The following is a 20944-nucleotide window of genomic DNA, read 5'->3' as shown; positions in this document are numbered from 1 at the left end:
ACTCGTCAGCCAGGATTCGCCAAAGTCTCTCATCTTCGACCGGGGAGGGAGAAGGGAAGTGGAGGCTGGGGTTGTCTTCGGTTCAGTGCGTTCACAAAAACATAATCTTATTTCTGTGATTTCATCAGACAATGAAACCTAGTGGGTTTGATTGATTAGAGCAGAATGTCAGGGGCCAAAAGTAAAGTTACTGTGGCCAGGTTTTTCCCACCCCTCACACACTCATCACTCTCGGCAGCCACTTCACAAATGGGGAATTAAATACCTTTAAAGCCCAATAAATCTCCCCCGTTTTTCCACCGCCGCTTGTCATTGCTAGATGGATTCTGTACGAAACACAATGGGAGTAAATCTAAATAGATGGACTTGCGTACGCCTGAATGTCACTGAAGCTGCAGAATTGTGCTAGAGCGCCAGGGTCCTTTCAGGGGCAATGCGTGTGATGGAACTGCAGTCGACCTCTATCTCTCCCTCCCCTCTTGTTCTCTCTCTGTCTCTGTCTCTGCCTTTGTCTCAATCTCTGGCTCTGCCTCCAACTCACTCTCCCTGTCCCTTTCACTCCCTCTCTCTCTCTCTCTCTCAGTGGGCTGTACCACCACTGCTCCGAACCATGAGATCACGATGTGGCTGGCTGCCAAGCTCCCCCGACCATTATTGCAGCTTAAGTACATTGCATTTTAATTCTGAGACAGATATTTTCACAAGGAATAAAAAGTAATTTTCTGAGCACAATGAAACAAGGGTTCTTTATAATGAGCAAAGTAACGACCTACTGTTTCAACATACAGTACCAGTCAAATGTTTGGACACACCTACTCATTCAAGGGTTTTTCTTTATTAATACATTGTAGAATAATAGTGAAGACATCAAAACTATGAAATAACAAATATGGAATCATGTAGTAACCAAAAAAGTGTTAAACAAATCAAAATATATTTTATATTTGAGATTCTTCAAAGTAGCCACCCTTTGCCTTGATGACAGCTTTGTACACTCTTGGCATTCTCTCAACCAGCTTCACCTGGAATGCTTTTCCAACAGTCTTGAAGGACTTCCCACATATGCTGAGCACTTGTTGGCTGCTTTTCCTTCATTCTGTGGTCCAACTCATCCCAAACCATGTCAATTGGGTTGAGGTCAGGGAATTGTGGAGGCCAGGTCATCTGATGTAGCCCTACATCACTCTACTTCTTGGTCAAATAGCCCTTACACAGCCTGGAGGTGTGCTGGGTCATTGTCCTGTTGAAAAACAAATGATTGTCCCACTAAGCGCAAACCAGATGGGATGGTGTATTCCTGCAGAATGTTGGTTAAGTGTGCCTTGAATTCTAAATAAATTACAGACAGTGTCACCAGCAAAGCACCATCACACCTCCTCCTCCATGCTTCACTGTGGGAACCACACATGCGGAGATCATCTGTTCACCTAGTCTGCGTCTCACAAAGAAACGGTGGTTGGAACCAAAAATATCCAATTTGGACTTCAGACCAATGGACAGATTTCCACCGGTCTAATGTCCATTGCTTGTTTTTCTTGGCCCAAGCAAATCTCTTCTTCTTATTGGTGTCCTTCAGTAGTGGTTTCTTTGCAGCAATTTGACCATGAAGGCCTGATTCACATAGTCTCCTCTGAACAGTTGATGTTGAGATGTGTCTGTTACTTGAAGCATTTATTTGGACAGCAATCTGAGTTGCAGTTAACTCTAATGAACTTATCCTCTGCAGCAGAGGTAACTCTGGGTCTTCCTTTCCTGTGGCGGTCCTCATCAGAGCCAGTTTCATCATAGCGCTTGAGGGTTTTTGCAACTGCATTTGAAGAAAACTTCAAAGTTCTTGAAATGATCCGCATTGACTGACCTTCATGTGTCTTAAAGTAATGATGGACTGTTGTTTCTCTTTGCTTATTTGAGCTGTTCTTGCCATAATATGGACTTGGTCTTTTACCAAATAGGCTATCTTCTGTATACCAACCCTACCTTGTCATAACACATTTGATTGGCTCAAATGCATTAAGAAGGAAAGATATTCCACAAATGCACTTTTAACCAGGTACACCTGTTAATTGAAATGCATTCCAGGTGACTACTTTGAAGAATCTTAAATATAAAATATATTTTGATTTGTTTAACACTTTTTTGGTTACTACTTGATGTGTTGTTTCATAGTTTTGATGTCTTCACTATTATTCTACAATATAGAAAATAGTAAAAATAAAGTACAACCCTTGAATGAGTAGGTGTGTCCAAACTTTTGACTGGTACTGTATTTGGATGAAAATACGTCAGCTTAGCCAAAAGTTTGTCCTGACTGACTCACACTGCATTCTGGTCCCACAGTGTAAATTATTCAGATAATGAATGTCACACAGCTGGGATTTGGTCTTACTCACAACGTTCACATGATCTTAACCCTAAGTCAAGAGGGCACTACAAAGCCTGTTCACTCTCCGGAGACTGAAAATATTTGGCATAGGTCCTCACATCCGCAAAAGGTTCTACAGCTGCACCATCGAGAGCATCCTGACTGGTTGCATCACATCCTGGTATGGCAACTGCTCGGCCTCCGACCGCAAGGCATTTCAGAGGGTAGTGCGTACGGCCCAGTACATCACTGGGGCCAAGCTTCTTGCCATCCAGGACCTTTATCCCAGGCGTTGTTAGAGGAAGGCCCTAAAAATTGTCAAAGACTCCAGCCACCCTAGTCATAGACTATTATCTTTGCTACTGCACGGCAAGCGGTACCAGTGCTCCAAGTCTAGGTCCAAAAAGCTTCTTAACAGCTTCTACCCCCAAGCCATAAGCCTCCTGAACAGCTAATCAAATGGCTACCCAGACTATTTGCATTGCCCCCCCCCCCCTTTTTATGCTGCTGATACTCTCTGTTTATTATCTATACATAGTCACTTTAATAACTCTATCTACATGTACATATTACCTCGACTAACCAGTGCCCCCACACATTGACTCTGTACCGGTACCCCCTGTATATTGCCTCGCTATTGTTATTTTACTGGTGCTGTTTAATTATTTGTCACTTTTATTTTATTTCTTAAAAGGAATCACTAACCTGACATGACTGGATTGGTGTAAACAACATTTCCACTAGCTTAATTTCACCAATTATGTCATGTCACTGCCAGATCAGTTATTATTTATTGAGGAAGGAAGGATGCTTTTAAATAATATTTGAAAAGTTTTCCCTCTCTATGCCTTCTGTCTGCCCTTTGGCTTCTAATACCCTTTATTCCTAGTAGTAAGCATAATCCAGCTCATAACTCCTTTACTGGAAACATTAAAAGTTAGAGACTCCGATCGTTAAAGAACACAGCCCAATATTTCCTCTGACATGTGAAATGGAACACTATCTTTCACAACATGGTGTTTTCTCCCAAATGGCTAGTGGTATTACATTTTATAGCCCATTTATTTACGCTGAGGGATCGTTTTCAATCCAGGCTTTACAGAGCTATAAAAGGATTAGATTGCTGATTCTTTTGGTTGTACTCAACTGTACGGCTCTTCTGTGTACCGTAAACACTAACCCGATAGAAGGACCAAGGATGGTGGAGAGAAAACATGGCCTTTGTGGAAAACCTAATCTAGAATGGCTAAAATAGTGGACTCTTATCGTATCCTAGCCAATAGAGAGAGAATGACCTTTGACTAAAAGCATATTTGAAAGTCAACACATTCCTCCATGTTTTTTCCCTCCTTCATTTATGCCATGAAGACAGTACTCTCTCTCCGTGCTTTTGAGACCAATGTTCAGCCATTGTATGCTTCTCTGCCAACTGTGATTAGACATTTGTCAACCCAAACATTGCTTGCAGGCAGGCAAAAGTCTATTTTCAAAAGACAGTGAAGAGTCGGAATACATTTTGTTTCAAAAGTAAATAACTTGAGGTCGGTCAATGCTATAATATTGTGAAGTGTGCTTTTTCCTCACAATTCTGAATAAGCAAAACCTTAGGACCCATAGGGCTCTAATCAATAGTAGTGCACTATATAAGGAATAGGGTGCCATTTGGAGACAGCGCCAACCATCCTTCAGTTTAGACTGACAAAAAGGAGGCTCAGTTAAAACCATGACCTTCATCTGATTTCACATTAAATAGCTGTACCCCATTATGAATGTATTAGTATGTTTTAATTGTGCCATTCACTTTAGCAAGTGAAAGCACCCAACTTTTAAAGAGTAATTCAGCAGGACCGAGCTTGGAAAACCCTGCGCTAGATGATGAGGGCAAATACACTGACACGGGGGCAGGAAAAGTGAAATGTACAGTGTATTTATGGTACAGTTTATCCCTCTTCTCCATTTCAGAACCAGTCTGACCAGTGTACAGTATACAGGATGCATGTAAGCATGTGTCACTGGATACGTAGGGACGCATAATATGGAATGATGGCGATAGAATGCACCAGCCAGCTTTGGGACGGCTAAATTTACCAGGGCTTGTCACTTACACAAAATGTCTGTCATGCTACATGCCAAAATAACCCTGGACGCTTTGGAAAATTGCTGTTAAGGCAGTGGAACGCGGGCCTAGAGTTTCAAGCTGATAATCCTGAAGAGTGTAAATAACGTCAAGCTTGAAGGCATAGTTCACCCAAATGACAAAATGACATATATTCGGGATATTGACTTGCATTGGTTTTGTGCCAGAAATGAAAAACAATATATATTTGGAGACAGTGGCCAGGTAAACCAAACCAAAGCATGGATTGCTGTCATACCTTGTCCATCTGCTACTTACAGGGCAAGGAAACCAATATGAAATGTTGTAATTTGGGTGAACTATCCCTTTAAATGTGTCTCATGAATCTACACAGTACTATAAAATGTTTTTTTTTGCTAATCCTCTGAATTATTATTATTATTGATCCTAGTTTGAATCCGTAGTATTTCTCTGGGAGATGGAGCTAAATGGTGGTATTGAGCACAATATACTACTGTAAGTGATAAAGGAAAGTAATGAATATAATCTCTCTACTTACAGTCCATCGACCCCGGGCAGCAGTTCACGTGGGAACACTCCAACCTGGAAGTCAACAAACCAAAGAACAGATATGCTAACGTGATAGCATATGACCACTCCAGAGTCCTGCTATCAGCTATTGACGGTAAGCAGCTCTCCCCTTGTCTTGAAATGGCTGTCGAGTAAGTCCACTTCCATACCACTGTCTTCTGTCCCCTAGGAGTATTAGCATACATTGAGTTATGCTATCTATGAAATCATATATACACTGCTCCAGTTTTGCAGGTCAATTTAAGATTTCCATTACATTCCTATATGAGGATTTACTTAATAAATATCGTATGTTGTCATCAGTGTTTTTTTCACTCTCATAGCTTTTCCTCCACTTCCCCAAGTATCTTCAGACTATCAGCCATGATGTTTTATTCAACCTGTAAAGGACCTCAACTGAACTCTTTCAGGCATATCTGCATGATATATTTCTATCGGTAGTTTGTTTCAGCTAACAGCGATTTTTTTTTTTTGAAGAGCTAGTTAATCCATCTCTCTTCTCTCACGCACACACACACACACACACGCACACACACGCACACGCACACACATGCACACACACACACACGTCTAATTATCCATTTCCATGACATTTTTCCCATAGACAAAAGAAGAACATTAACAGACTTCTGCTCTCCCAGTAAGTGGATGCTAATGGGAAGAAAGCAGATAAAGTCTCTTTGCAGTCTCCCAGAAAGCCCATGCAGCTGAGAGTGTTGATGGATCCCATTAACTAGGCATAAACACACATCGAAGCCTTTGTGAGGGAGGAAACCGCTACTCCGCCAGACAGGCTTGTGGGACTTCCCCCCCGGAGCTCCGAACAAAGCCTTTGGCAACCAGGACTTCTTTGTTTACTTTGATTGAGTTATTTTGGCGCGAGGGACTTGTCTGTATAAGTAGATCACCAAGCAAGCGACTGACTGTCGAGATTGGAATGGAGGAAGTTTTCCTCGGCTGCTTTTGTAATCCACTGATGTGTGGTAAAGTGTATGGTAGACTATTAGCATTGGCTATGCTAGAGGGGAATTGGGTGACACTTAACTTGACCCCTCGGTCCTTACAGGCCCACATAACAATGTCATGATAATGTCATAACAGATGTCATAAACAGTCACAACACATGTTCAGCATCATCTGTTGACTTATCATAGTCATTAATCATGTCCACATCATGTTGTTGTTGTTGTGTGCCGTAAGACATGAGTACCACTTCATTAAGTAATTTGTACGCTTCCACAGGACTTTCATTTAGTTAGCCAACCTTTGTGTCTTCCTCCCACTTTCAACTCCAAACCATCCATCAAAATGTCTCCTTTCATTTTGACATTCCTTACCAGATGAATACACATTATGTAAGCAGACATCTGTATAGTCAGTTTTCCACTGTACTCTGCTTCAAAGCTGTCCCTGGACTCTATTCTTAACTCTGTTGAGACGCAGTTCAAAGTGGACCAACTTGAGTCACTGGCCAGCCCTTTCTCAAAAGGTCAGTGCAGCTAAAAGTGGGAAAACACAACATAATCACGGTTTTCCGTGCTTGATCAAGGAGCTTTTAAAGTCCAGGCATACCGGTTATTCTCCAATTGTTGAAATTGTGACGGCAGGTTGATGATGTAGCAGCAGAGAGAAGCAAACTCAGCAAATGTTATTTGTCACATGCTTCGTAAATAACAGGTGTAGACTAACAGTGAAATGCTTACTTACGGGCCTTTTCTAACAATGCAGAGAGAAAGAAATTCGAAATAGTGTATATTGATATTCTTTTATAATAACATGAGGAATAAATACACAATGAGTAACGATAACTTGGCTATATACACGTGTACCAGTACCGAGTGGATGTGCAGGGGAACAAGGTAATTGAGGTAGATATGTACATATACATACGGTTAAAGTGACTAGGCAATGGGATAGATAATAAACAGTAACATCAGGGTATATGATGAGTCAAAAGAGATTAGTTCAAAAAGGGTCAATGCAGATAACTATTTAACTTACTGTTGACCAGTCTTATTTATTTTTTTATTTTTTTTATTTCACCTTTACAGTGAGGGGAAAAAAGTATTTGATCCCCTGCTGATTTTGTACGTTTGCCCACTGGCAAAGAAATGATCAGTCTATAATTTTAATGGTAGGTTTATTTGAACAGTGAGAGACAGAATAACAACCAAAAAATCCAGAAAAACGCATGTCAAAAATGTTATAAGTTGATTTGCATTTTAATGAGGTAAATAAGTATTTGACCCCTCTGCAAAACATGACTTAGTACTTGGTGGCAAAACCCTTGTTGGCGATCACAGAGGGCAGACGTTTCTTGTAGTTGGCCACCAGGTTTGCACACATCTCAGGAGGGATTTTGTCCCACTCCTCTCTGCAGATCTTCTCCAAGTCATTAAGGTTTCGAGGCTGACGTTTGGCAACTTTTCTATGGGATTAAGGTCTGGAGACTGGCTAGGCCACTCCAGGAGCTTAATGTGCTTCTTCTTGAGCCACTCCTTTGTTGCCTTGGCCGTGTGTTTTGGGTCATTGTCATGCTGGAATACCCATCCACGACCCATTTTCAATGCCCTGGCTGAGGGAAGGAGGTTCTCACCAAAGATTTGACGGTACATGGCCCCGTCCATCGTCCCTTTGATGCGGTGAAGTTGTCCTGTCCCCTTAGCAGAAAAACACCCCCAAAGCATAATGTTTCCACCTCGATGTTTGCCGGTGGGGATGGTGTTCTTGGGGTCATAGGCAGCATTCCTCCTCCAAACACGGCAAGTTGAGTTGATGCCAAAGAGCTCCATTTTGGTCTCATCTGACCACAACACTTTCACCCAGTTGTCCTCTGAATCATTCAGATGTTCATTGGCAAACTTCAGACGGGCATGTATATGTGCTTTCTTGAGCAGGGGGACCTTGCAGGCGCTGCAGGATTTCAGTCCTTCACGGCGTAGTGTGTTACCAATTGTTTTCTTGGTGACTATGGTCCCAGCTGCCTTGAGATCATTGACAAGATCCTCCCGTGTAGTTCTGGGCTGATTTCTCACCGTTCTCATGATCATTGCAACTCCACGAGGTGAGATCTTGCATGGAGCCCCAGGCCGAGGGAGATTGACAGTTCTTTTGTGTTTCTTCCATTTGCGAATAATCTCACCAACTGTTGTCACCTTCTCACCAAGCTGCTTGGCGATGGTCTTGTAGCCCATTCCAGCCTTGTGTAGTTCTACAATCTTGTCCCTGACATCCTTGGAGAGCTCTTTGGTCTTGGCCATGGTGGAGAGTTTTGGAATCTGATTAATTGCTTCTGTGGACAGGTGTCTTTTATACAGGTAACAAACTGAGATTAGGAGAGCACTCCCTTTAAGAGTGTGCTCCTAATCTCAGCTTGTTACCTGTATAAAAGACACCTGGGACCCAGAAATCTTTCTGATTGAGAGGGGGTCAAATACTTATTTCCCTCATTAAAATGCAAATCAATTTATAACATTTTTGACATGCGTTTTTCTGGATTTTTTTGTTGTTATTCTGTCTCTCACTGTTCAAATAAACCTACCATTTAAATTATAGACTGAACAATTCTTTGTCAGTGGGCAAACGTACAAAATCAGCAGGGGATCAAATACTTTTTTCCCTCACTGTATTTAACCAGGTATGCCAGTTGAGAACAAGTTCTCATTTACAACTGCGACCTGGCCAAGATAAAGCAAAGCAGTGTGACACGAACAACAACACAGAGTTACACATTGAATAAACAAATGTACAGTCAATAACACAATAGAAAAAAAGTGTATATACTGTGTGTGCAAATGGCATGAGGAGGTAAGGCAATAAATAGGCCATAGTAGGGAAGTAATTACAATTTAGCAAATTAACACTGAATTGATAGATGTGCAGATGATGATGTGCAAGTAGAAATACTGGTGTGCAAAAAAGTAAATTAAAAACAATATGGGGATGAGGTAGGTCGATTGGATGGGCTATTTACAGATGGGCTGTGTACAGCTGCAGCGATCGGTTAGCTGCTCAGATATCTGATGTTTAAAGTTAATGAGGGAGATATAAGTCTCCAACTTCAGCAATTTTTGCAATTCGTTCCAGTCATTGGCAGCAGAGAACTGGAAGTAAAAACGGCCAAAGAAGGTGTTGGCTTTGGGGATGACCAGTGAGATATACCTGCTGGAGCGCGTGCTACGGGTGGGTGTTGTTATTGTAACCAGTGAGCTGAGATAAGACGGGGCTTTACCTAGCAAAGACTTATAGATGACCTGGATCCAGTGGGTCTGGCGACGAATATGTAGCGAGGGCCAGCCGACGAGAGCATACAGGTCGCAGTGGTGGGTGGTATATGGGGCTTTGGTGACAAAATGGATGGCACTGTGATAGACTGCATCCTTTTTGCTGAGTAGAGTGTTGGAGGCTATTTTGTAAATGACATCGCCGAAGTCGAGGATCGGTAGGATAGTCAGTTTTCGAGGGTATGTTTGGCGGTGTGAGTGAAGGAGGCTTTGTTGCGAAATAGTAAGCCGATTCTAGATTTAATTTTGGATTGGAGATGTTTAATATGAGTCTGGAAGGAGAGTTTACAGTCTAGCCAGAGACCTACGTATGTGTAGTTGTCCACGTATTCTAAGTCAGAACTGTCCAGAGTAGTGATGCTAGTCGTGCGGGCAGCGATCAGTTGAAAAGCATGCATTTAGTTTTACTAGCATTTAAGAGCAGTTTGAGCCCACTGAAGGAGTGTTGTATGGCATTGAAGCTCATTTAGAGGTTTGTTAACACAGTGTCTAAAGAAGGGCCAGATGTATACAGAATGGTGTCGTCTGCATAGAGGTGGATCAGGGAATCACCCGCAGCAAGAGCGACATCGTTGATGTATACAGAGAAAAGAGTCGGCCCGAGGTTAGAATATACACAGAAAACAGTTGGCCTGAGAATTGAACCCTGTGGTACCCCCATAGAGACTGCCAGAGGTCCGGACAACAGGCCCTCCGATTTGACACACTGAACTCTATCTGAGAAGTAGTTGGTGAACCAGGCGAGGCAGTCATTTGAGAAACCAAGGCTGTTGAGTCTACCGATAAGAATACGGTGATTGACAGAGTCGAAAGCCATGGCCAGGTCGATGAAGACGGCTCCACAATACGGTCTTTTATCGATGGCGGTTATGATGTCGTTTAGTACCTTGAGCGTGGCTGAGTTACACCCGTGACCAGCTCGGAAACCGGATTGCACAGCCGAGAAGGTACGGTGGGATTCGAAATGGTCAGTGATCTGTTTATTAACTTGGATTTCAAAGACTTTAGAAAGGCAGGGCAGGATGGATATAGGTCTGTAACAGTTTGGGTCTAGAGTGTCACTCCCTTTGAAGAGGGGGATGACCGCGGCAGCTTTCCAATCTTTAGGGTTCTCGGACGATACGAAAGAGAGATTGAACAGACTGGTAATAGGGTTTGCAACAATGGCGGCGGATCATTTTAGAAAGAGAGGGTCCAGATTGTCTAGCCCAGCTGATTTGTATGGGTCCAGGTTTTGCAGCTCTTTCAGAACATCTGCTATCTGGATTTGGGTGAAGGAGAAGCTGGGAAGGCTTGGGCAAGTAGCTGCGGGGGGTGCGGAGCTGTTGGCCGGGGTTGGGGTAGCCAGGAGGAAAGCATGGCCAGCCTAAGAGAAATGCTTATTGAAATTCTCGATTATCGGTGGTGACAGTGTTTCCTAGCCTCAGTGCAGTGGGCAGCTGGGAGGAGGTGCTCATATTCTCCATGTACTTTCCAGTGTCCCAGAACTTTTTGGAGTTAGAGCTACAGGATACAAATTTCTGTTTGAAAAAGCCAGCCTTTGCTTTCCTAACTTGAGGGTAGAAGCTGTTTATAGCTTGAGTGTAGAAGCTGTTCAGGGTCCTGTTGGTTCCAGACTTGGTGAATCGCTACCACTTGCTGTTGACTTGGGTGGCTAGAGTCTTTATCCCTTTTTAGGGCCTTTCTCTGACACCGCCTGGTATAGAGGTCCTGGATGGAAGTGAGCTCGGCCCCCAGTGATGTACCGTAGGTTGTTATCCTGGCACCACACTGCCAGATCTCTGACCTCCTCCCTGTAGGCAGTCTCATCGTCGTCGGTGATCATTCCTACAACCGTCATGTTGTCTGCATACTTATTGATGGTGTGGGAGTCATGCGCAGCCACGCAGTCGTGGGTAAATAGGGAGTACAGCAGGGGACTATGCACGCACCCCTGAGGAGCCCCTGTGTTGAGGGTCAGCATGGCGGATGTGTTGTTGCCTAGCTTCACCACCTTGGGGCGACCCTTCAGGAATTCCAGGATCCAGTTGCAGAGGGAGGTGTTTAATCCCAGGATCCTAAGCTTTGTGGTGAGCTTGGATGGCACAATGGTGTTAAACGCTGAGCTGTAGTCAGTGAACAGCATTCTCACGTATGTGTTCCTTTTGTCCAAGTGGGAAAGGGCAGTCTGGAGTGCAATAGAGATCGCGTAATCTGTGGATCTGTTGGAGTCCAGGATGTCTGTGATGAAGATGAGGTTGATGTGAGCCATGGCTAGCCTTTCAAAGCATTTCTTGGCTACAGATGTGAGTGCTACAGGTGATAGTCATTTAGACAGGTTACCTTGATATTTTTTTGATAATTTTTTATTTAATTTAACCTTTATTTAACTAGGCAAGTCAGTTAAGAACAAATTCTTATTTACAATGCCGACCTACCCCGGCTAAACCCGGACGATGCTGGACCAATTGTGCGCCACCCTATGGTACTCCCAATCACGGCCAGAGGTGATGCAGCCTGGATTCAAACCATGTACTGCAGTGACGCCTCTTGCGCTGAGATGCAGTGTCTTAGACCACTGTACCACTCGGGAGCAATTTTTGGGCACAGGGACTATGGTGGTCTGCTTGAAATATGTAGGTATTACAGACTGGGTCAGGGAGAGGTTGAAAATGTCAGTGAAAACACTTGCCAGCTGGTCAGTTCATGCGCTGAGTTCGCATCCTGGTAATCCGTCTGGCCCTGCGGCCTTGTGAATGTTAACCTTTTTAAAGGTCTAGCTCACATCATTTATGGACTCATGACCTCTTGCCTGGGGTTACAGGCCAACCTAGTACTCTGAAAGAGAACTTTTTCCAAAAGTTACTTCATTGTGGATTATGCCAAAATAAATGGAAAGCCATTAAAATTCCTAACACACATGGCACTTTCAGACAGTTTTAAGACAAGCTGCCAATTTTGTATGTGATTCTTCGATCATTTGCCAAGTTTTAATATCTGCACCATATTATTAGTTGTGTTTCTTTCTTGATAACGATATTGAAAGTGTTGCAAGCAGATGGTTGCGTTCTCCACAAATCATGAGTGACACTTCGACTGTCTTCCAAGAAACCATTTAGCAAATATGCGTCCGGCACTCTTGTTTTCATTAAATCATGATAGTGTCTCTTTTTCCCTGCCCGTCCCTTCCATTTTGAAAGCTGGGGGCTTAATTGTCTTTATCCCTTGTCCATCATGGAACTATACAGCCAGGCAACAGCTGTACTAAAGGGTTTAGGAGAGAAAAGGAAGGGAGGAAGAGAAAAAAAAGAAGAGTAAGAAATGTTGGGGTTTGAATGAGCTCACATTCTCTTTTTTTGGTTGGACTAAATAAGTTACCTGGGAGAAAAGGGGAAGGGAGGAGAGCTGGAGCGTGGGTGGGTTGACTGTGGAAACGTGGCGCCCATGCAGATGAGACTTATCTTCGTAGTCCATGTGTGCACCGGGCCCTCAACTGCCAGTCCCGAAGCATTGACTAACTGTCAGCTCCATCTTCTCCTCTTCCCGGATTGGAAAAGACCACGGCGCTTTCATTTAGCAAGCGGTGAAAAAAGAAGAGAGTAGGAGGTTTTGTTGTTTGTTTTTCTCTCTGTGAGGTTGAGGAGAGAGGTGGGGAGAAGGCGTTTTTCAAAGCCAAACTCTATCTCTCAAGTTCACGGTAGATAGCGAAAATGCTCTTTTTGGAATCATCGTTACATTCAAGAGTAAGATAACAATTGACACAGTGATTCAACAAGTAGGCCGCCATTTTGTGTAGATAGATGACACAAAAGGCACACAATGGCAAAGATTAAACGAAAAACACAGTATAGACTGTTTGCCTGGGTAGTGCCTGAGTAAGAAAACTGGAGTTGTGTCCTTTTAGTTTGAAAGAACTCAGTCAGGATTAAGTGTTGTTTATTGTCAAATCAACTGAAGGTATTGAGTCGGACTAGCAGGAGTCTAAACCTCTAAGCACTACCATAGTGGGACTTTCACAGAACCTGCTAGTGGATGGACTAACATTATTGATCCCTCTGAAGCTAAAGCCACTGTTTTGTGTCGCTCATTGGGTTTTCCCTGTGTGTCGTACAACCAAGGTTAATCACTCTCCACACACACACACACACACACACACACACACACACACACACACACACACACACACACTCATCATCATCCATTCTAATCTCTTTCCCTCCTCTTTCCAAGGTATCCCTGGAAGTGATTACATCAACTCCAACTACATTGACGGCTACAGGAAGCAGAATGCGTACATTGCCACGCAGGGCTCGCTGCCTGAGACGTTTGGCGACTTCTGGAGGATGATCTGGGAACAGCGGAGTGCCAACATCGTCATGATGACCAAGCTGGAGGAGAGATCCAGGGTAAGCACAGATTTGGGATCAGCCCTATGGGATCTATTATTGTTGATTTGATTGTCATGCTTTGAGTAGAATGTGTCTTTAGCAGAGGTCTAGGTCTATTGCACAGATCCATGTTATTCTACCCTGACATTAGTCATAGTCGAAGAAACAACATTTAGTAATTCTCTGAATTTCAATATATGGCACACATATGTGTTATATTATTGGATTTGTAAACTAGAAAAAGTCAGGCACTGAAATGTGTAACTATGCCATTGTTATATGTTCTACCTCAGGCGTCTATATTTTAATATCAGTCTACATGGTCTGTAAAGCAAGTATACCGGAATATAATTAGAGATTCCAGATATACTTGTCAGATGCAAAATAGGTACAATTCAATGTGCCTGTTTTCCATTGTTTACGTCCAATCTTTATTGAAACGGCAACATTATACCTTAACTCATGACTCCTCATGGCTCCTCCATTTTCTTCTGTGATGTAAATTCCCTGCCTTAACATTTTCTTTGACCTGCCCATTCTTCCTTTCATTCTGTGTTCCTATTTCTTTGTGTATTTTGTGTCATGTTCCTTCAGATGCCCTCATATTTCTATTCTAAGGCAAGACATCTTGCATTCTGTTGCCAGTGGATGTCACTCACTCCTTTCTTTGCCACAACATGAGTTTTCCTTTTGTTATTTTTCGTATTAGTGCTGCTATACCGTTATTGTAATTAGTCGCATGGCCACTAGGCTAGCCAGCAGAACTGCTTTAAAGGGACAATCTGCAGTTGCTACATCAATTTTTTTTTAACTTTGAAATTAATAATACATACTCATTGATTGTTGAAGAATTAAACAATTACATGCCTCATAAGCTTAGTTCAATAGTCGTACCCCATCAGAACACAAAATATTAGCTGGTTTTGCTCCTTTCTTTGTAAACAATGTAATTGTAAACAAACACTGTAGAGCCTAAAAAACATGGTTAAAACTATAATTTTGTATGGATGGTCAGAGCTCTGTCTATGAATTTGAGAGTGGTTACCTGTGTGGTTACAGCCCCGTCCCTCAGCTATTACCAAAATAGTTGTGGGGTGACCGCTTAGTTATTGTCTGAACTGCTAAACGACAATACCGCAATGAAGGTTTGAACGGCAGATTGCCCCTTTAAGCTAAAGCTGAATTTGTCGCTAATGCTAAATGTCAGTCACTCGGCACAAGAACCAAGCACACAGCACTTTTCACTCTTTCAAGGTTGAAAGACACACTTGTGTCTGACACTGCAAGGTCTCTTATGTATGTTTGAAATCACAAAGAAACAAAGACTGCATGGTCTCCACAAGTTGCAAGGTCGCTACTTACACACTATTCCTTCTCTAAAGATCTGAATGAACTTGTTTACCAAGGTCTCTCAAGAGGAGAACAATTCAATGTATTCTACCTGACATTTCACTGTATTACCTGGTAGAACTCAATGAATAGTTGTTGTGAGTGGATTGCTTTCACTATTCGCTAGCCTATATTGTAGACCCGAGTGCATGTTTTGATGTCTGGTTCTAGTTGTCTGTTGTGAATACATACAAAAGCTGCCTTGTAGAACTCTGTCAAGCTTTAGCAGCTTGTTTGACAGCATTTTGATTATTTAATATGCTTCATTGTGTAGCTAACATCCTTTGGAGAAAAAAAAGGAAAAAAGAAAAATGCATGAAATGAAATGTATGTATTCACTACTGTAAGGATAAGCTGCTCTGGATAAGAGCGTCTGCTAAATGACTAAAATGTAAATGTAACTGAAGCTCTCTCGGTATATTGCCCGTATCCCAAGGATGGACATTGACTCGGAGCAGATGCTCTCACACGCTATATATACAAACGTATGTGGACACCCCTTCAAATTAGTGGATTTGTCTATTTCAGCCACACCAATTGCTGACAGGTGTATAAAATGGATTACACAGCCATGCAATCTTCATAGACAAGCATTGGCAGTAGAATGGTCTTATTTGAAGAATTCAGTGACTTTCAACGTGGCACTGTCATAGGATGCCACCTTTCCAACAAGTCAGTTCATCAAATATTTGCCCTGCTAGAGCTGCCCCAGTCAACTGTAAGTGCTGTTATTGTGAAGTGGAAACTTCTAGGAGCAACAACGGCTCAGCCGCGAAGTGGTAGGCCACACAAGCTGACAGAATGGGACCGCCAAGTGCTGTCCTTAGTTGCAACACTCACTACCGAGTTCCAAACTGCCTCTGGAAGCAACATAAGCACAAGAACTGTTCATCAGGAGCTTCATGAAATGGATTTCCATGGCTGAGCAGCCGCACACAAGCCTAAGATCACCATGCGCAATGCCAAGCGTCGTCTGGAGTGGTGTAAAGCTCGCCGCCATTGGACTCTGGAGCAGTGGAAACGCGTTCTCTGGAGTGATGAATCACACTTCACCATCTGGCAGTCCGACGAAAGAATCTGGGTTTGGTGGATGCCAGGAGAACGCTACCTGCCCTATGCATAGTGCCAACTGTAAAGTTTGGTGGAGGAGGAATAATTGTCTGGGGCTGTTTTTTATGGTTCGGGCTAGGCCCCTCAGTTCCAGTGAAGGGAAATCTTAACGCTACAGCATACACTGACAGGCCTAATCGCCCAACATCAGTGCTCGACCTCACTATCGGTCTTATGGCTGAATGGAAGCAAGTCCCCGCAGAAATGTACCAACATCGTGTACCAATGATTTTGGAATGTTCGACGAGTAGGTGTCCACATACTCTTGGTCATGTAGTGTATTTTTTACTTGGTTGTTCTCATCCCAAATACTTTCCTAAATTTGTGGAAATGTATATTTAAATTTTTGTATAATCTTATATAATCTTAGATTATTGAAATTGTGTATCATTACTGCACCATGTAAGAGGGTTTCGAGACATCTTTTCTGTTGATTATACACTGATAATAAAAATGATCTATTCTCAGTTGAGTTTCAGCAGCAGTATATTACCTTCCACTGTATGTAAGATGAGGGTAGTATAGTGTATGAGGTAAGGCATCTGCATGAAGACTTGAGTTCACCGTGCTTCCCTTTTGCAGCAAAACGACAATACTGTAATGGAGGTTGTGTTTTATTGCCTGTTTGCTGGACAACAAAAATGCTATAACCATAATAAACGTTTGCCTGTAATGTGATTGGAAAACTGCAGTTAAGATTGTAATTATAGAACCTGTCAGGCTAATAAATAGCACAGTCGGGCTTGAGTGGAACGTCTTAGCTGGGCCTGTTCTCCTCCACTGTGAAATCACACAAGTCAGCACGGCAGCGTAGGAAAGACTCAGCAGCCTCGCTCCGCTCTTTGCCTCACCTCGACTTTCCTTCATGAAGCTGGATGAGCATGCGTCAGTTATTTCTATTAGGGTCCGTAAAGTTCTATCGCCAGACAGTCGTTCAGAGGACAGAAATGGAGCATTGAGGATCAGATCAGATCAGAACTTTGTCCTACTGTTGTTAGGGATGTGTAGCAGGGGGGAGTCCTGCCCATTGAAACTGAGGGGGGCACAGACCCTCTAAGATTAACTTTCTGTACACTGAAAATATAGAACACATCGTTTATTTGACATACTTCAAACAAAGTAGTTACATCATGCCTCTATTTGTTGGAACCTGGAGTTGTTCAAAGTTTTTACCAAACCCCTTATTTTCTCTGAATTTCAGGTGAAATGTGACCAGTACTGGCCCACTAGAGGGACGGAGACATACGGCCTCATCCAGGTGACACTGTTGGACACGGTGGAGCTGGCCACATACTGCGTCAGGACATTTGCGCTTTATAAAGTACGTTTTATTTCTTATTATTAATTTAACCGTTAACTTTATTTCACCCGGAAGTCAGACACCAAATTCCGGTCTGTACCAAGAACTCAGAGAACTAACACAGTCCAACCATTTCCTTGTTCAGTGAAGTCTATTAAACTTAGTTAAACTGAGAACCATAGCCACGGGCCAGTAGCTTTACTCTATTCCCCTGACATCATTGGTGCAGCGTCTTTGAGATGTTATAAAAATCAACAACAAAAAACTGGACCACACCTCCTGTCCACTAAAGGCATTGAAGTATTATTGACTTTTCCTCTGTCTATCAGAATGGCTCCAGTGAGAAAAGAGAGGTGAGGCAGTTCCAGTTCACGGCCTGGCCGGACCACGGGGTACCCGAGCACCCCACTCCGTTCCTGGCCTTCCTCAGACGGGTCAAAGCCTGTAACCCCCCAGACGCAGGGCCGATGGTGGTACATTGCAGGTAAGCGAGGCTCCTGATTTTGCTATCATAGGCTATGTTAGCCTGCTGAGCTAAGGACTTCTGATCTCAGACAAGGTTACTCGTCATTCAAGCGCTGTTCACTGAATCACAGGTGTAGATAAAGACACAGGGAGAGAGAAAGAGACAAGGAAGAGAGAGCATAAAAAGAGGAGGAGGGTAGGAGGAATGACAAGACTAGATGACATGAGCTGCATATCACCGACTGAGAGCCAGAGGGAGTCCTCCTTCTAGCTTTACCCGATGTTTCTTTTTTCTTCTTGATTTAAAGGTATTTACTACAACAGAGTAAGAATTACCGATGTCAGTGCCCTTGGCGAAACTTAAACATCCCTTCTCCACACACACACACAAATACACACACAAACCTGTCCTCCCCACACTAACATGCCGGCATCAGAGGTCCACGAGCATCCAGCTTATCCCTGGGGTTATTACAAAACACTAAAGCACTTATTTCACACCCCGAATGAGAAGGAGGACCAAACTCCAGACAAAAAAGAGTCTGGAATGCAGCCGTCTGCATCTCCTCAGACTGGGGATTTATACTGTAGGAGGCTCTGCAGTGTGTGTGAATGCGTGTCGGGGTGAGAGAGAGAGAGAGACAGACCAAGAGATAGATAAAGGCAGAGAGAGGAGGACATAGGAAATGGAACTGAAATAGAGCGAGTGAGAAGATACAAATTTATGTCGGGGAAAAAAAGACAAAAAAAGGGGATTACCAAATAATTTTAATGACCACATGCTGGAGTTAATTAGACCTAGTCGCAGAATCAGTATAAATTGAAAAATCCCAACTTTTTACGGCGAAGCAGAATGCAGGAATTAATGTCACTCTGCAGATGGGGTTTTTAATTCCTTGCCACTGCATCAGATAAAGAGAGTGCAGAGCTTCAAATCCTTATGGAAGTGTCTCGCACAATCCCAGATCCCCCAATGCTTTGTCAGACCACCATTTTGAAAATATGATTTTCCCCCCAAATTTAAAAAATACCTCCACTAGCCACTAATCCACTGCTTTTAAATTTGTGTGAAGTAGTAAACGAGTGCACACTTCAAAATAAAATAGATATTATTGGGACACACACACTTATATTTTAGGATATATATATATATATATATATATATATATATATATATATATATATATATATTAACCTTTATTTAATTGGCAAGTCAGTTAACCTGTAGTCAACAGCCAGTGGAATCGTGTGGCGCGAAATACAAATACCTCAAAAATGCTATAACTTCAATTTCTCAAACATATGACTATTTTACACCATTTTAAAGACAAGACTCTCGTTAATCTAACCACATTGTCCGATTTCAAAAAGGCTTTACAGCGAAAGCAAAACATTAGATTGTCAGGAGAGTACCCTGCCAAAAATAATCACACAGCCATTTTCAAAGCAAGCATATATGTCACAAAAACCAAAACCACAGCTAAATGCAGCACTAACCTTTGATGATCTTCATCAGATGACAGTCCTAGGACATTATGTTATACAATACATGCATGTTTTGTTCAATCAAGTTCATTTTTATATCAAAAAACAGCTTTTTACATTAGCATGTGATGTTCAGAACTAGCATACCCACCGCAAACTTCTGGTGAATTTACTAAATTACTCATGATTAACGTTCACAAAATACATAACATTTATTTTAAGAATTATAGATACAGAACTCCTTTATGCAATCGCGGTGTCAGATTTTAAAATAGCTTTTTGGCGAAAGCACATTTTGCAACATTCTGAGTACATAGCCCGGCCATCACGGCTAGCTATTTTGACACCCACCAAGTTTGGGGTTCACCAAACTCAGAATTAATATTAGAAAAATTGGATTACCTTTGATGTTCTTCGTCAGAATGCACTCCCAGGACTTCTACTTCAATAGCAAATGTTGTTTTGTTTCTAAATAATCCATAGTTATATTCAAATAGCTCCGTTTTGTTCGTGCGTTCAGGTCACTATCCGAAGGGTGACGCGTGAGCGCATTTCGTGACAAAAAATGTGCAAATATTCCATTACCGTACTTCAAAGCATGTCAAACGCTGTTTAAAATCAATTTTTATGCTATTTTTCTCATGAAATAGAGATAATATTCCAACCGGGCGACACTTTATTAATTCAAAGGCTGAAAGAAAAAAATTGAGAATTCTCATGAACGCGCACAGTGTCACTGTCCCCAGGCTGACCACTCACAAATTCTCCTGCTGTTCTTCGCCCAGAGACAGCAGACACCCCATTACACTTTCTGGCGCCTTCTGAGAGCCAATGGAAGCCTTAGAAAATGTCACGTTACAGCAGAGATGATGTATTTTCGATAGAGATGCAACAGAAGGACAACAAATTGTCAGACAGGGCACTTCCTGTATGGAACCTTCTCAGGTTTTGGCCTGCCATATGAGTTCTGTTATACTCACAGACACCATTCAAACAGTTTTAGAAACTTTAGAGTGTTTTCTATCCAAATCCACTAATTATATGCATATTATCGTTTCTGGGCAAGAGTAGTAACCAGTTTAAATCAGGTACGTTTTTTTATCCGGCCGTGCAAATACTGCCCCCTAGCCCCAACATGTTAAGAACAAATTCTTATTTACAATAACGGCCTACACCGGCCAAACCCGGATGACGCTGGGCCAATTGTGCGCCGCCCTATGGGACTCCCAATCATGGTCGGTTGTGATACAGCCTGGAATCGAACCAGTGTGTCTGTAGTGATGCCTCAAGCACTGAGATGCAGTCCCTTAGACCGCTGCGCCACTCGGGAGCATAGAGAGTTTGAGAGATGGCTGGTCCATCATGTCCTCTATCTTGCTAAGATGTTGATGGCAGCACAGACCATTTGCAAGTCTAAACAAAAGCCGTTGATTGTTTTGTGGCGTATAATTAACTGTATTGTACAGACCTCTGAGCTTTTAGTAAATTAGCTTGTCAGGCTATTGCTAGTAAAAA

General features: G+C 42.6%; 1 protein-coding gene across 47 annotated transcripts in view; it reads left to right on the top strand.

Moving 5' to 3' along the window:
- Positions 1-20944, top strand: part of LOC106608606 (receptor-type tyrosine-protein phosphatase delta) — a 656301-nt gene that overhangs the window by 608948 nt on the left and 26409 nt on the right. For all 47 annotated transcript variants that reach the window (XM_045721640.1, XM_045721639.1, XM_045721669.1 and 44 more), the window contains 4 exons: positions 5001-5124; positions 13523-13698; positions 17381-17500; positions 17809-17963. In XM_045721640.1, the coding sequence (XP_045577596.1) occupies positions 5001-5124; positions 13523-13698; positions 17381-17500; positions 17809-17963 (575 nt within the window). The remainder of the gene's footprint in view (positions 1-5000; positions 5125-13522; positions 13699-17380; positions 17501-17808; positions 17964-20944) is intronic.

This window comes from Salmo salar, chromosome ssa07 (assembly GCF_905237065.1).
Source record: "Salmo salar chromosome ssa07, Ssal_v3.1, whole genome shotgun sequence".
NCBI lineage: Eukaryota > Metazoa > Chordata > Actinopteri > Salmoniformes > Salmonidae > Salmo > Salmo salar.
This window is presented reverse-complemented; position numbering and strand designations above follow the sequence as displayed.